At 48.3% G+C, this 13,369-nt stretch overlaps 1 protein-coding gene across 1 annotated transcript; it reads right to left on the bottom strand.

Moving 5' to 3' along the window:
- Positions 1 to 1,864: 1,864 nt before the first annotated feature.
- TOB2 (transducer of ERBB2, 2) lies at positions 1,865 to 13,369 on the bottom strand. The gene is made up of 2 exons (XM_034775436.1): positions 13,109 to 13,369; positions 1,865 to 6,480 (listed from the first exon to the last, which is right to left on the bottom strand). Exon 2 carries the CDS (start codon positions 6,399 to 6,401, stop codon positions 5,385 to 5,387), a length of 1,017 nt encoding a protein of 338 aa, XP_034631327.1. The 5' UTR covers positions 6,402 to 6,480; positions 13,109 to 13,369; the 3' UTR covers positions 1,865 to 5,384.

The raw sequence follows: 13,369 nt of genomic DNA, 5'->3' as shown, positions 1-13,369 counted from the left end.
ATCACCTTGTCCCCTCCACCATGGGTTATTCACCAGACATTATGTGGGGGTTATTAGGGTCACCCCCCTTCACTCAGCCCCAGTCTGCAAATGTATTTTAAAACATGATTGCAAGGCTCAAACAGACACACAACACCCCCCCCTCCCCCATGGTCTTGTTACTTGGGTCTGTGTCAGTCCCCCAGTATCCAGGCTAGGGGAGAAAGGAGCTTGACTTCTAGAGTCTGTAATTGAAATGCAATGATCAAGCAATGTGCACTCCGTGCAGTCTCACAGGGCCACCAACCACCATGGGGGTGGGGAGGGGGGGGGACCCCAAACAAACCTGAGTGGCATTGCAAAGCTGTGTCAGGTTGCAACACCTCTGCCACCTGTCTCTGCCATGACAGAGAGGCAGCTAGGCCAAAACTGGCACTTACTCCATCCCCCACGCTCTTCTACCATAACCACCCAACCTTCAGAAGGCTCGCCCTGTCCCCCACCTGAAATGTGGGTGGCTACAATTTCCATAGTGTACAGATCCCCACAATTCTTTTACCTGGCACTAATCCAATCAAGAGTTCTTAGTGAGAGACTCAGGTAGTCAGATCTGTGGGGAAGAGATCCTAGCAGGAGCAGGGAACAAAGTCTCCTTTGACTCCATTCTTCCAACAGCTTTTTGAGGGAGGGAGGTAGGGAGAGGTTGCTCTGCGTGTGCCATTGCATGGGACTAACTCCATCCCCCTCTCTGGTGCAGAGGAAAGGAAGAATAAATTAATTAGGTTCTGGTAAACTCAAGTGGTGGGCAGTTTCCACTAGCCCAATTATGTACCCAACAGATTCAAGTCACCAAAGTATCATAAGATTATGCAGCTCTTTACAATTAAAAGGATCCACACCATATCCAGGGATCAGCTCACCTTGTCTCACTGGTATGGAAAGGAGGAACTGTTTAAACATGTTGCAATCCCACAATATACTGACTCCAACTGGAACCTGAAGGGTGGGTTTGAGATAAGCAGACTACAATTAGCTCCCTCCTGGAATCAGACCCATACTGTTCAGAGAAATGCCACAGGCTCTTGAACAATCTTACAGGGTGAGGATTTAGCCTGGGTGCTCTTTGCTTCAGAGACTTTCTTCACTCATCTTTGGAGACTGTCTAGCACATTTTGGGTGCTAGACCAACCAGTTTTACTTCTCTCCAACACAGGGTACGCTGGGGCACTCCATCTATACTTCCACTTCCTGCAGCAACCCAAGTTCTTTGTTGGAGGCCTCTCAGCCCAACGTGAGTGGGGCTGGGCCTGCTCAGTCTATGAAACCAGGGAAGATTACAGCTCAGCGTGATATGGCTGCAAGCCACGTATGTACTTCTGCACTTGTCAGTCGAGGGGAGCCTGTATTTTTGACAAACTTCAGTGTTGATGTGATATTGATTCACTAGGAGGAATCCTAAGTTTGAGTGGGACAAGGGGCCCCACGGCAATGTGGGCTAGAGGCAACATAGCATTCACTCCCCATCAGCTGTGAGAGGTGGCTCCTTTTGCTGATCACTAGTGACCCTTTTTGTGGCACTGATGGATCTAGAAGGAGATGTGGAAACCCCTTCACAGCTACTATGGAACAGAGACTTCAGGAAGCACAATAGGGAGCTTTACTAGATTTACTAGAGTTTTACCACCAACTGCACCGGTTGAGAGCCAGAGCTTTTATCCAATGTAGCATCAGATGAAAGATGGGCTGAGATGGACCAATGGTCTTTTTAGGAGGGTGTTAGCACAATAGCAATTTTGCTGTCTAACATCAGACCAGAAAGCAGGGACTTCCTCCATGCACCTCTCCCCCCCCCGCTGAGCGCACAACACAACACAGGACGAGAGGCTATTATATATCATGCTTTTAATACAAACTTAAAAAAATCTGGAACAATAGAAACTGTACAGATTTGATCAACTTTTTGTTTTGTTTTTAACTAAATCTCTAGACACGCCAATGTCCCGTTCCAAAATATTGCACAACATTCTGAATACAAAACTCTGATTGTATTCCTCCTTCGCTAAAGAAAAAAACAGCAACCCCCTGATCCCCCTCTCAGTAGACCCCTTCTCATAAAAACAAACAGAACAAACATAGGAACCTTCTACATTAAGAAACATACATAATTCTGTCCTCTTTGTGTTCACACATTTTCTCTCTCTGTCTCCAAGATCATACAGTTGTTGATTCTCTCTTCACAAGGGGTTAGGGAGGGGGAAGGAGGGAGCTGGGGGATGGAGAAAGGAATTTTCACTGCTTTTTTTTTTTTAAAGTTTTTTTTCCTGAAAAAATATTTTCTCTCCTCTTAAGAAAAAATCTCAAAGAAAAAATTACATTTTTTACGTTAGAAATATACATATATTATATATACCTCTTACATTTTACAAATGTAGCAAATTATTCAATACAAACGGACATCAACAAAAAAACACAAACCCATAAAAAATAAAAGTTAAAAAAAAAATCTCTCTTGCTCTCTTTTCCTAAGAAACCAGGTTAATTAGTGCAGGTTTTAAAAAATAAAATCGAAGCTGAACGCCTAAATCCAAAACCAGACCAAAAAAGGCCATTAGTTTAATTGCCACCAGTGCTGGAGAAACGCTTCTGAAGCACGCTTTTTTCCCCTTTAAGATACAAAGAGGTTGGTCCCCTCCCCTTTCCCTCCTCGTCTTTGCAACACTATTTTTAAAGCAGTTACAATACGTGTAAGCAGGTTAAAGCAGCGTCAAAGCTTCACACACACATAGCAGGTGGCTGGTGATGTTCCATCTCTCCCTCCCTTCCTACGCCATAAGAGGGTGCACAAAGGCAGTGACTTGTGGCAGCATTTTGCTGAAGGATGAGACGGGTGGAAACAACAAAGGAAACTGGGCTGCGAAGCCAGCCGGTCCCCTGAGGTGCGGAGAGTTATTTAGTCCAGTGCAATAGTCTGGCAGTCTATAGTACGCTCAAAGGGGAGGAACTGGGTGGCAGTAGTAAAGTTGGTGGGAAAGAGGATCAGCTAAACAGATCCCCCGAGTCTCAGTCTAGTTTTTCCATCTTCAACCTGCAGGTTTCACACCTCATGCTAGGATAGACTGCTTAGTAGTGGCTGCCCTTGCCTCCCACCCACCCGCCATTTGGGTCACAGCCAATAAGTGGCAAGCAGCCTGTTTTGGGAAATGGTGTGTTGGGATTCAACCCAATCAGAAGAGTGCTCTTCCCATTAATGCAATAGTGATGGGGATTTAGAAACAAGCCCCCTACTGAGACCAGGGTAGTGTCAGTTGTGGCAGGGCAGTCTCCTTAACCCAAATAAGATTCATTCACAACACACACACACACAAAGACATGAGGGCTGGAGCGTCATCAACTCGGGGGTTTTTGGGGGTGGGGAGAAATGGGAGTTCAAAGCCTCCTCCCACTGATAGACAGTGAAGTTTTGGAAAAGTAAACTGGATCTTATCCCTTAATTACTTGAGGTGAGTCTCGGAAGAAGCTCCAGAGACAGGTTTAGTTAAAAACAAACATGGGAGACAGCAGAGCTGGAAAAGATTGTTAAAAAAGGAATGCCCCAAAGCTAGATGCATCTGCTTCAGACCTTTCCTCTTCACGGTCTTCCTAGCCCAAGGCTGACACCCCAGGAGGCAGTTTTCCCACCTGGAGTCCCCAATCCCAGGGGGTTCTAGGTTGCCCCACCTGGGAGAAATAGGGATTCCCACACATCATGGAGGCAGGCTATGGAATAACAAGATGCAGAAGCAGACTATCAAAGGCCACTACTGTCCTACTCCTTCCCTTGTTCCAGCATTTTTTTGGGGTGTGTGTGTGAAGGGAAAAACTAGGGAGCAGCTTTAGGATTCCTAGTTCTTTGTTACTCCCAATAATGAGGAGGGGACAACTATTCATCTAGGTCCTGGAATATCAGTTTCTTCTCCCCACACCATCAGTCATTTCAAAGTATTAGTCCCTATTCTGCAGCGAGCCCCCTCTAGACTGTGTCTCTCTGCCTGGATTGATCAGTTAACACTAGGGGCTGAGTACAATCCCCCCTGGGCATTCCCCTCTGTACTAAGTCACCTGCCCCTCCCCTTCCTTCCCCATCCTTCCAGAAGGAAAGCAAAGGGAGTTTGGTCACACTTTATTATATCTTTTAATAAGAGAAAACAGGAAGTGACATCCCTCAAGCTATCAATCAGGAAAGCAGCCTGGGGGATGCAACCCCCTGCTCTCTCCAGAAAGCGGTGCTGCCTCTTCAAAAGCAGGAAACCCTTTCCCCCCGAAAGCCTGTAACCAAAGGTAGCTGAGAGTAAGAGAACTCAAAACATTTGGAGACTGCTCCAAAGGAACATCAGTGGATGCTGCTTACATTGGAGGGGAAGAAAAGCACATAAGAATGTGAGAGGCAGCATATCTAACCATGTCCCCTGAAAGAGAAGTGCAATACATAAGGACTGATACTTCCTCCCTATAAACAGCAGTGGGTACACCTACTGTAGTGCTTGTATATAATAGCAACCCTATTGAACTGACACTGGCTCTGCCCAACTTGAAGAGACCAGCTCAGACAAGATCCTTCGTGCATGAGGGTGGGAGTAGGAATCATAAATGGACTCACTGGTATAACACAGTGCTGTTCTTCTCCAGCATTCACCTCTGGGTGAAAGTGTAGAGAGGGAAGACAGCAGGAAGCAGCTGTTTCATAGTAGTGCTCCAACTTACCCGCCTGCCAAGGAAAAGGAGATTGGGGGAATCTTATTCCAAAACAGAGGCTGGCATCAACTGTGGCAGTTTTGAAGGGTTTTGGATGACAAGATCATAGCAGTCTAAAGCAGGCAGGGTAAGGGGAACTCGGTAAACTCACCCTGTCTGTTCCCTGGGAGAGGAGAGGAATCATGGTAAGAAGCAAGCCCCCCACATACCTCTCTGGGAAGCATACATTGAAACTGTGCACCTCTTGCCCGGCACTGAAAACCAAACAAATACCCTCGCCCCTCTCAGCAAGGCAGCCTAGCACCCAAGGATATGGGAATGCCCAGAACAGGCCATCTCTACACCAAAGAACAAGATACTAAAGCCCAGCTCTGAGGAGGAAGTTGGGAGACAGGAAGATAAAGTGACCTTTGTTTCTACCATTTCTGGATCAAACAAACCCATTACAGGAGTAAAAAAGTGGGTAGGAAAAAGCACGGGGATTGAGTTAAAAAACAATTCAGTGCTTCAGGAGCGCTGCCCGGCACAGCACAATGACTCCGGGGTTGTCTCTCTTTCCAAGAAGCTATATTTATAAGATTTCAAATTTTTGTATATTTCTATTTTTCATTTTTCTTCTCTTTTTTTTTTTTTTTTTAATTCTTGTTTTCCCCAAATACTCTCCTTCCTCCCGGTCAGTTGGCCAGGACGACAGGCTGGAAAGACTGGCTGGGATACTGCATGGCGTTCAGGTTGTAGCTGAGTCCTTCCACAAAGGGAGACTTCTCCAGAAAGAGGCTGTTGTTGCTGCTGCTGAAGACCTGAGCCATGTCAAAGCCGCTGCCGCCGCTGGTGCTAGTGTTGAACTGGGAGGCCGGCGGGATGCTGCCGCCCTGATTCTCATTGGTGACACCCTCAAAGAAGAGGCCGCTGGCTCCAGACGATCCGCCATTGTAAACAAACTCCTTGGCATTGGGGGAGAGCTGCGACTGAGGAGCTTGACTCCCCCCGCCCCCGATGAAGTTCAGAGAATGCATAGAGAGGGAGAGGCCCTTGTGCTTCAGCAGGTTGTTGGTGGGTGACCTGGCCATCCTTTGCTGCTGCTGTTGAGCTCCTGCTCCCCCACCCCCACCCTTCTTCATCTTGGTGGAGCCAAACTTTGTGGCAGCAAACGTGGCAGTGGTAAAGGTGATGGGCTGGGCAGAGCGGGGGATGAAGGTGGGGCTGGGTGACTGGCCAAAGGATGGCGATGGCGAGTTGGACAAGGAGTTGTCCTGGCTACCAATGGGGACAAACACCTGGGCATCAGGGTTGAAGCTGCTCTTGATCTCCTTGTCCAGCTCAGCTGCACTGCAGCCCTCACTGTCATCCAGATACAGGACCTTGACAGACCCTTTCTCGCCAATCTGGTAGGAGACCTCTGAAGGATCGATCCAGACGCTCAGTTCTTCAGGCACATTGGCCCGCACGTCCTCTACGGCCAGCCCGCTCCGTTTGGCTGCCAGTTCCACCACCGGATCCACCGTTTCCCCGATGTGGACGCAGCGATAGCCAGAACCCTTCAGAGGCTTTTCCGGGTACCAGTGGCCCTCATATTTCTTCTTCAGCAGGCGTTCTAGCTCTTCACCAAACAGGTCTGCCCGCCTCCGGGGAAGCTTGTTATACAGGTACGAGATGATGAAGTTCAGAGCAACTTTGATCTCCAGATGCATACTCCCTTCACAGCAAGCAAGTCAGGGCAGTGTATTGAAAGAGACAAACAACATACACAAGATTTGGCTCCAAGCGATCCTAGAAAAGAAGAAAAAAAGATGGATGAAGGGAGAGAAGAGAACGTGGCAACTTTAATATTGTTGAGGCAAACAGCTTAGTATATTTACAAAAAGATTAGACATTTCTACAAATAGCATTTGCAATGCTACTTCCTAGAATAAAAGCTACACGAATGTGATCAATCCTTATGCTACATGACATAAGTGGATTGCTAGAGGAGGTCAGGAAGAAATTCTGCCCTACTAAATGGAATGAGTAGTACGTTGAACAGTATGTGCATATGATGCCATTCTCTCAAGTTAGCCAACACTGATCACCAATGGAGACAGGATACCAAACTAACTGGACAAATAGTTTGTTTTGGTACAGTGGTTAATATGTATTTTAGGCCTGGTCCACACTAACCCCCCACTTCGGACTAAGGTACGCAAATTCAGCTACGTTAATAACATAGCTGAATTCAAAGTACCTTAGTCCGAACTTACCGCGGGTCCAGACGCGGCAGGCAGGCTCCCCCGTCAATGCCACGTACTCCTCTCGCCGAGCTGGCAAGCACTTCCGGGATCGATCCCAGAAGATCGATCGCTTACATCCAGACCAGGAAGTAAATATAGACGTACCCGTAATACATCTCTTTTTGCTTCAACTCTTATTTATTTCCTTTCACCTCATGTGCCTCTGATTTAAAAAAATTACATCAAGGCAGAATCATGAGAGTCTTTCCCCATCCTGAGTGGAGATCAACTCAGGAACTCTGTATGGCAACACCAGCCTCTCTGCTGAGGAACAGCAACAAGACTCAGTTGGAAGGCAGTGGCTGCTGGTGGTTTTTGGAGATTTGCATTCTCTGGTCCTGCTGGCTCAAGGATGAGAGAGTGGAGGTGAGGGTATGATGATAGTGAGGCACTAACTGCCAGCCCAGTTCTACTATCTCCTCAAAGTGGACAGTTCATCTGACATTCAAATACTCACTTGCCCCCGACAGAGGATTTGTCTGGCTAAATCAAGCTAAAAAGCTTCATGTCTCAGTTTAATTCAGATCAGTAAATAGTGTGGGGTGTGCACACTACATACATTGCTGGCCACCTGTCATGCATAGTTCCCAGCCCTGTTGTTATTCCAGCAGAAAAGCGTGTATGGGGAGTATTGTAGGCTGACACAACTTTTAACTCACTTGCCAAAACAGAAATGAACAGTCTTTTTCCAGCTACCAACAAACTCTCTAGGTGGGTCATTTCCTCAAAGAGAAGAGATGGGAAAGGACAGAAAATCTCAGACTTTTTAAAAAAGAAGTATACCACTATCAACTCCTGCTCCATTCAGCAGGGAAGCGGCACATCCAGTTTTTAATTGATAGCTTAGTCAGAGGGAAGTCAGCTCTCCACTACTCTGGGCTCTGCTCAGACAAACATGCACACACCACATTCATCCATGTTGGCAAAATGGGCTTAAGGGACACTCTCAAACCTTCAGCCCAAGCATTTAGGTTGCAGGCCAAATGGAGTGAGTGAGTTTGTGTAGCACAGAGTTAAGACATAAGCCTTCCCCTGCAGAACTAGAAACCCAGGCAACACTGGCCTAGATCAAGAGAAGCAGAAAGGGAAGCTGATTAGGGCTAGTTTACCTATCCTGGTTGCGTGGATGGCAGGGAGTAAACATGCAGCATTAATGGTGACATGCACAATTTGTTTTTAAATGAAGACTGAGTTATGACAAAAGTGACAGTACGAAGTCTACATTAAAAAGATATTACACTGGTAACTTATGTTCAGGGAGGTTTATTTCCAGGAGTACAACAACAGGCAGTTGGAGCTGTAAACACCTCAAAATCAGCTAGCACAAGAAGCTACAAAGTTCTAGATATAAACCCCTTCAGGTTTAGCCTCGCAAGGAAGTGAATAGAGGCAGAGAGTGACGGCTGAGAGTTGAAAAGGCACCGCCAGCCTTTGGAGCTTGGATTTCAGGAGTTACTGGACCATGAGAAGTTCTGTCAGGTCACTGGGAACTCGCCGAAGTTCAAATAAAATAGAAACATGCCAAGAAGATCTGAACAAGGCAGCTTTCTGAAAGGCCAACTAGGACAGGTCATTCTTAGGCTGGTGTGTAGGTGGCACCCAATAGCTTGGGATGGAGGCTTTCAATGACTTTCAGAGGAAAGGAGAGCCAGTGGATCTGTGGAATACACGCTGAAATAACAGAGGCCTAATCAGCCCATGTTATCCCAAGTAGATTGCATAAAACTAACTTCTGTTACTATGACTTTTTTTTTTTAAAAAAAAGCACCCAGCCTGGTTCACTGGAATCCTAGCAAGATTGGATGTTGGTGGGAAGATCCCTCTGGGTCACAATTCTGATCCAGAGCATTAGAGACCAAAAGTTAAGTGGGTTAATAAGAGGATCTTGCTGTTCAAATTTTGACAACTTCTGTAGAGAAACAAGCATGTTTTCAAGAGAGTTCCAAAAATAAGAGACGACGGTATAAAAATACAAGCTACCTGAAAAACTGTACTCGAGAAGGGTCCCTTTAACAGAACAAGGACAGGAGGTAATAAAGAGTTTTCTTGCAAAGAGAACTGATACAGTGATCTTTAACAGAAATTGCCAACAGCTTCAGTGATCCCCAGCAACCACACGCACACTGGAACTGACAGATGGGATCAATCAGTGGTCCATTTAGCCCAGTATTACTTCTCTGACATGACCAGCACCAGGTGTTTCAGAAGAAGGTAAGGGGGGGAGAAAAAAAAATCCCAACACTCCGGGGACTTGATTTATTATCATCCCCAAAACAGCACAAAGCCTCAATACTTCTCAGCAGTCCTGCATCTTCACCAACAAATCAGCACAGTACTTCCGTGGGAGGCAAGGAGAAGGAGGGGTAAAATGCAGCAACCAATTTCAGTATCAAGCTTGCAGAGGAGTTATAAAAATGGAGTACTTTTTCTTTTTTTTAAAATGGAGAATACTCTGAGTGTGGCGTCTGTGGCTTCAATTTAAAAAAAGCCATTAACCAAATAACAGCATGCACCAAGACAGCTACACACAACAGGCCTTGGCAGATGCCTTCAAACGTAAGAGAGGGTTCCAAATGAGCAAGAGGCAATATTTATTCCCTACATTGTTAGCACAATAAAATGTATTCCATTTGGATCCCTTAAACCCAGGATTGCCAATACGAGAACCCGTATGGTGGAGCTGATTACTAGTTTTAAACCATAAAGTAGTTGCAGCTGAATCTGCACATCTGCAGTGAAAAAATATATTTTCTTTTACATACCTAGGGGGCTTTTGGGAGGGGATGGGTGGGAAGCAAAGGTCTTGAAACTGATGACCAAGGTAGAAAGCGTCATAGCATGTTTTGCAAATGATAAGGCCAGTCACAGAAAAATGTACATATTTCCCCCCGCCATCTCCTGCATATATTTGCTGGATAAATATTTTATGGTGGAAGGAAGGGGGGGGGAGGGAGGAGAAAAAAATAAAAAAGAAGAGGTTATGTTGCAGAAATGCAGGAGCTCTGGAGGTCAACCCTCTCTCTTTGTTTTAACAGAGCACAGATTTTAAAGAAAAAGGGCAAAATGACTGTACACATTAGATGAGAATGAACCCTTTAAACATCTCCATTCCTCCCGGTTATGAAGATACTAGGCAGTGACCTTGTAAGACAAGTTTCAATCTGGAACAAGATCTATTTTTTTAAACCTATAAAGAGCAATTATCCCTCTGAAAACAGGTCTGCGATTCTGCCCCCTCATTAAGTGCACACAGTGACATTTCAAAGGGCTTAAAAAAAAAAAAAAAAAAAAATCAAGGCCAGTATGATAGGATAACCTTCTATGTTACTTTGCAGGCCACACCCTACCAAAACAACAGTCTTGTCTCTAACCAGCCTCACTCACCCCCACCCACAGACTATAAGAGGCAATCCAATTATTTTCTATGTTTAAACAATTTTAAGGCACATAATCTCCAAAATGGGGAGAGAGAGAGAGAAATATTTTTAAACACTCAGCTATCCCTGCAGACTGTGTGCATGGGGAGGAATGGGCCCTATGGACACACATTCTAGACACCAAGATTGAAAAATCTATGATCACCTCTTCCCCTTATAAACACTATCAAAACCACTGTTCCTGGGTGTGGTGATGGTGGGTGTTGTACAGAGGACACCCCCCCCCCCCCCCCCCCCAAGCAAAATTATACATACATTAGGGGGCCTGTTCTCCAGATCAGCCTCTCTCAGCAGGGAGTCCAGCTCCCCCCACCCCCTTTTAAGCACAGCAGCCAAGGCTCATAGAGGATGATGCATTTCCAATAACCCAGCCAAGGAAATTTCTACAAACACTCTGAATCCGCCTCCCCCACCTTACTATATCTAACACACAGGATCCTGGGAGTTGCAGTCCTTCACCCTCCACTTCTGCAGGCCCTCATCTGAGCCAAGCCGAGTGACCTACTTTGCCGCTGAACTACATTTCCCAATATGCCTTGCGCCAACCCTGGCCCAAAGAACCAGCGCCTGCTCAGAGGAGCAGTGTAGAAAATTTTCCATGGCACATGCGCTCTCAACCCTCCCAGCCAATTGCCCAATGCAAGAAACACACCCCATGTACCGTGTCATCGGGAATTGCTGGGTTATTTTTAGGGGGTCTAAGCGATCTCTCGCGTTCCGGGGGCGGGGGGAGAATGAGGGCTATTTACCCGTCACCTCCCCATACACACCCTGGAAGCCCCCCACACGGATTAGCAAACATCCCCTTGGTTGGGGGCTAGGAGTGAGACTCCGAAGTGGGGTACTGGAGAGCTCTTTGATGGTATTATTACAATTGCCTTTAAAGACTTAAGGCTACACCTGTACCCCCCCCAAAAAAAGCCACCCAGCTTGCTCCCTTCTCCCCATATTGGTCACCACTGCTGTGGGACAGGGATAAATAAGTTAAAGGAGTGAGGAGACAGAGGTCCCAATATTAGGGACTTTGTCTTGTGTGCATTCCTCCCCCCCCCCCCCCCCCCCCCCCAAAAAAAAAAAAAAAAAAAGTGTCCTGATTTTTCACATCTGCTATCCGGTCACTACCCACAGCTACCTCGCTGTTGGGGGAAGAGATCAGCCACCAAACTAACAGATCCCAAACAAGGCCCCAGGAAGAGGCCTGCAACTGGGTGGCAGGGATGAGGAGACACGGGGTGATTCCCCCCAAGGCAAGGACATTTCTCTGCCTCAAAATGTATTGGGGGAAAAGGGTGCATGGAAGAAGGGAAACCCTAATAATCCTCCATGAAGTGTGCCCAGGCCCAGAGACTTTGGGGAGGCAATGGGTGTACGGCAGACCCATGGGAGAAGGGTGCTTAGGCCTCGCATGACCTTTACTTCTGCCAACATATGGCAAATGACCCCTCTTGTTCTCCCCGGGAGAAGGGGGCCCAGGCCAGAGACCTGGCTTTGTTACAGGTGCCCAAGCCCTCCAGACTAGACACTAGCCCCCATCACCCTGAGCGTACAGGTCTTTAGGCCTGGTCCTTTGTTGGGGACTCCCGCTCCCCACCCGGCAGCATAAATATCCTTAGTCCTTCTTAGAGGGGGGCAAAGAGGGAATAGATCTGACCTGTTATCCACCCCCCTCCCCACCAACAACAGGGGATCTTCCCCACAGATCCTCCTCAAAGGGAAAGGAAATTATTCAACCCACGAAGGGCACGGGGATTATATTTCTCGGTCTCATCTCTCCTCCCCCCGCCCCCAATCTTCCTGGTCTGCGGTGGAGGGGTCGTTCCTGCGGTAGGCCACCCTCGGGTGGCCTTTAGGACCCCATCCTATGCCGGGGAGGGGTGCGACAGAGCATCAAACAGAAGCGTCGCTTGGCCCAAACACAATGCCCGTTGTCAGCAGTGCTGAAGGAAGCGAGACCCGCCAGAGAGCAGCACCCCCCCGGCACCCCATCCAGCCCCCCCATTTCTCCCTTTTGGCCAACGGCAGCTGCTTCCACAAAGGGGGAGCGGATCCAGCCCCCCCTTCTTTTTCAGGGATCAAATAGCTGCCTGCCCCCATCCCGCCCCCCCCAGCCCACACCGCAGGCTCATTTTTCTTTAGGGGCCGTCTCCGGACCTTTCATTTTTAAATCCCCTCGCAAGAACAACAACAAAAGCCAGAACAAAATGGTGAACTCGGGCATTTCAAAGCGTCACAAGCCAAAGGACTGTCACCCCCCCCCGCCCCCGCAAATAAAGATCCCACCGCTCCCAAGAAGCCACCAGCACCAGAAACGCTTGGAAGGGTGAAAACGACGGGGGCGGGGAGCTAATGTCCTACAAACGGGGACCCCCCCCCGCAAGCCAAGGCCGGATTTGCTCCCAGCCGCCCCGCACGCTGCAGAGTGGGAAGGGGCAGGGTGGAAACTGAGGCAGGGGGATTTCTCCCCGGCCAGTCACGGCTCCGGGAGCCGCCGCTCCCCGCTCCGATGGAGACGGGCGGCGCTGAGCGCACCGACGGGGCAGAGCAGCCAGCCGCAGTCAGACAGCGGGGCTGGGCGGGGGGAGATACGGGTCCCAGGCCGGGGGTGGAGGGGGCAGCAAACAGCAGGTGTAAGAGGGAGCGAGGCAGGGCCGCTCTGTGCCCCCGATCGCCAGCGAGCGCCCCAGCCCCACTTACTTCGTCCTCAGCTGCAGCGCGGGCGGCTCCTTGCTCCTGCCGGGGGTGGGTGTTGCTGGAGGGTTTCTCTGGCGGTTTCTTTTTTCTCTCTCTTTTTCGCGGGGTGCGGATGGGGTTGGGGTGGGTGACTCCCCCCTGCTATGGCCTGGGTGGGAGGGGTTGGTTGGGGCGCCCCCTAGCTGGTTTCTCCCCCCTCCTCTCCCTCGGCTGGGATCCGGAGCCTCCCTCGCCCTGGCCCAAAGTGAGCAAAGTAAATGAAAA

Source organism: Trachemys scripta, chromosome 1 (assembly GCF_013100865.1).
Source record: "Trachemys scripta elegans isolate TJP31775 chromosome 1, CAS_Tse_1.0, whole genome shotgun sequence".
Taxonomy (NCBI): Eukaryota; Metazoa; Chordata; order Testudines; family Emydidae; genus Trachemys; species Trachemys scripta.
Note: the sequence above shows the minus strand (reverse complement) of the source record. Positions and strands in the feature narration are given on the sequence as shown.

Coding starts and splice junctions, on each gene's coding strand:
- TOB2 (XM_034775436.1), bottom strand. CDS start 6,401: ATGCATCTGGAGATCAAAGTTGCTCTGAACTTCATCATCTCGTACCTG.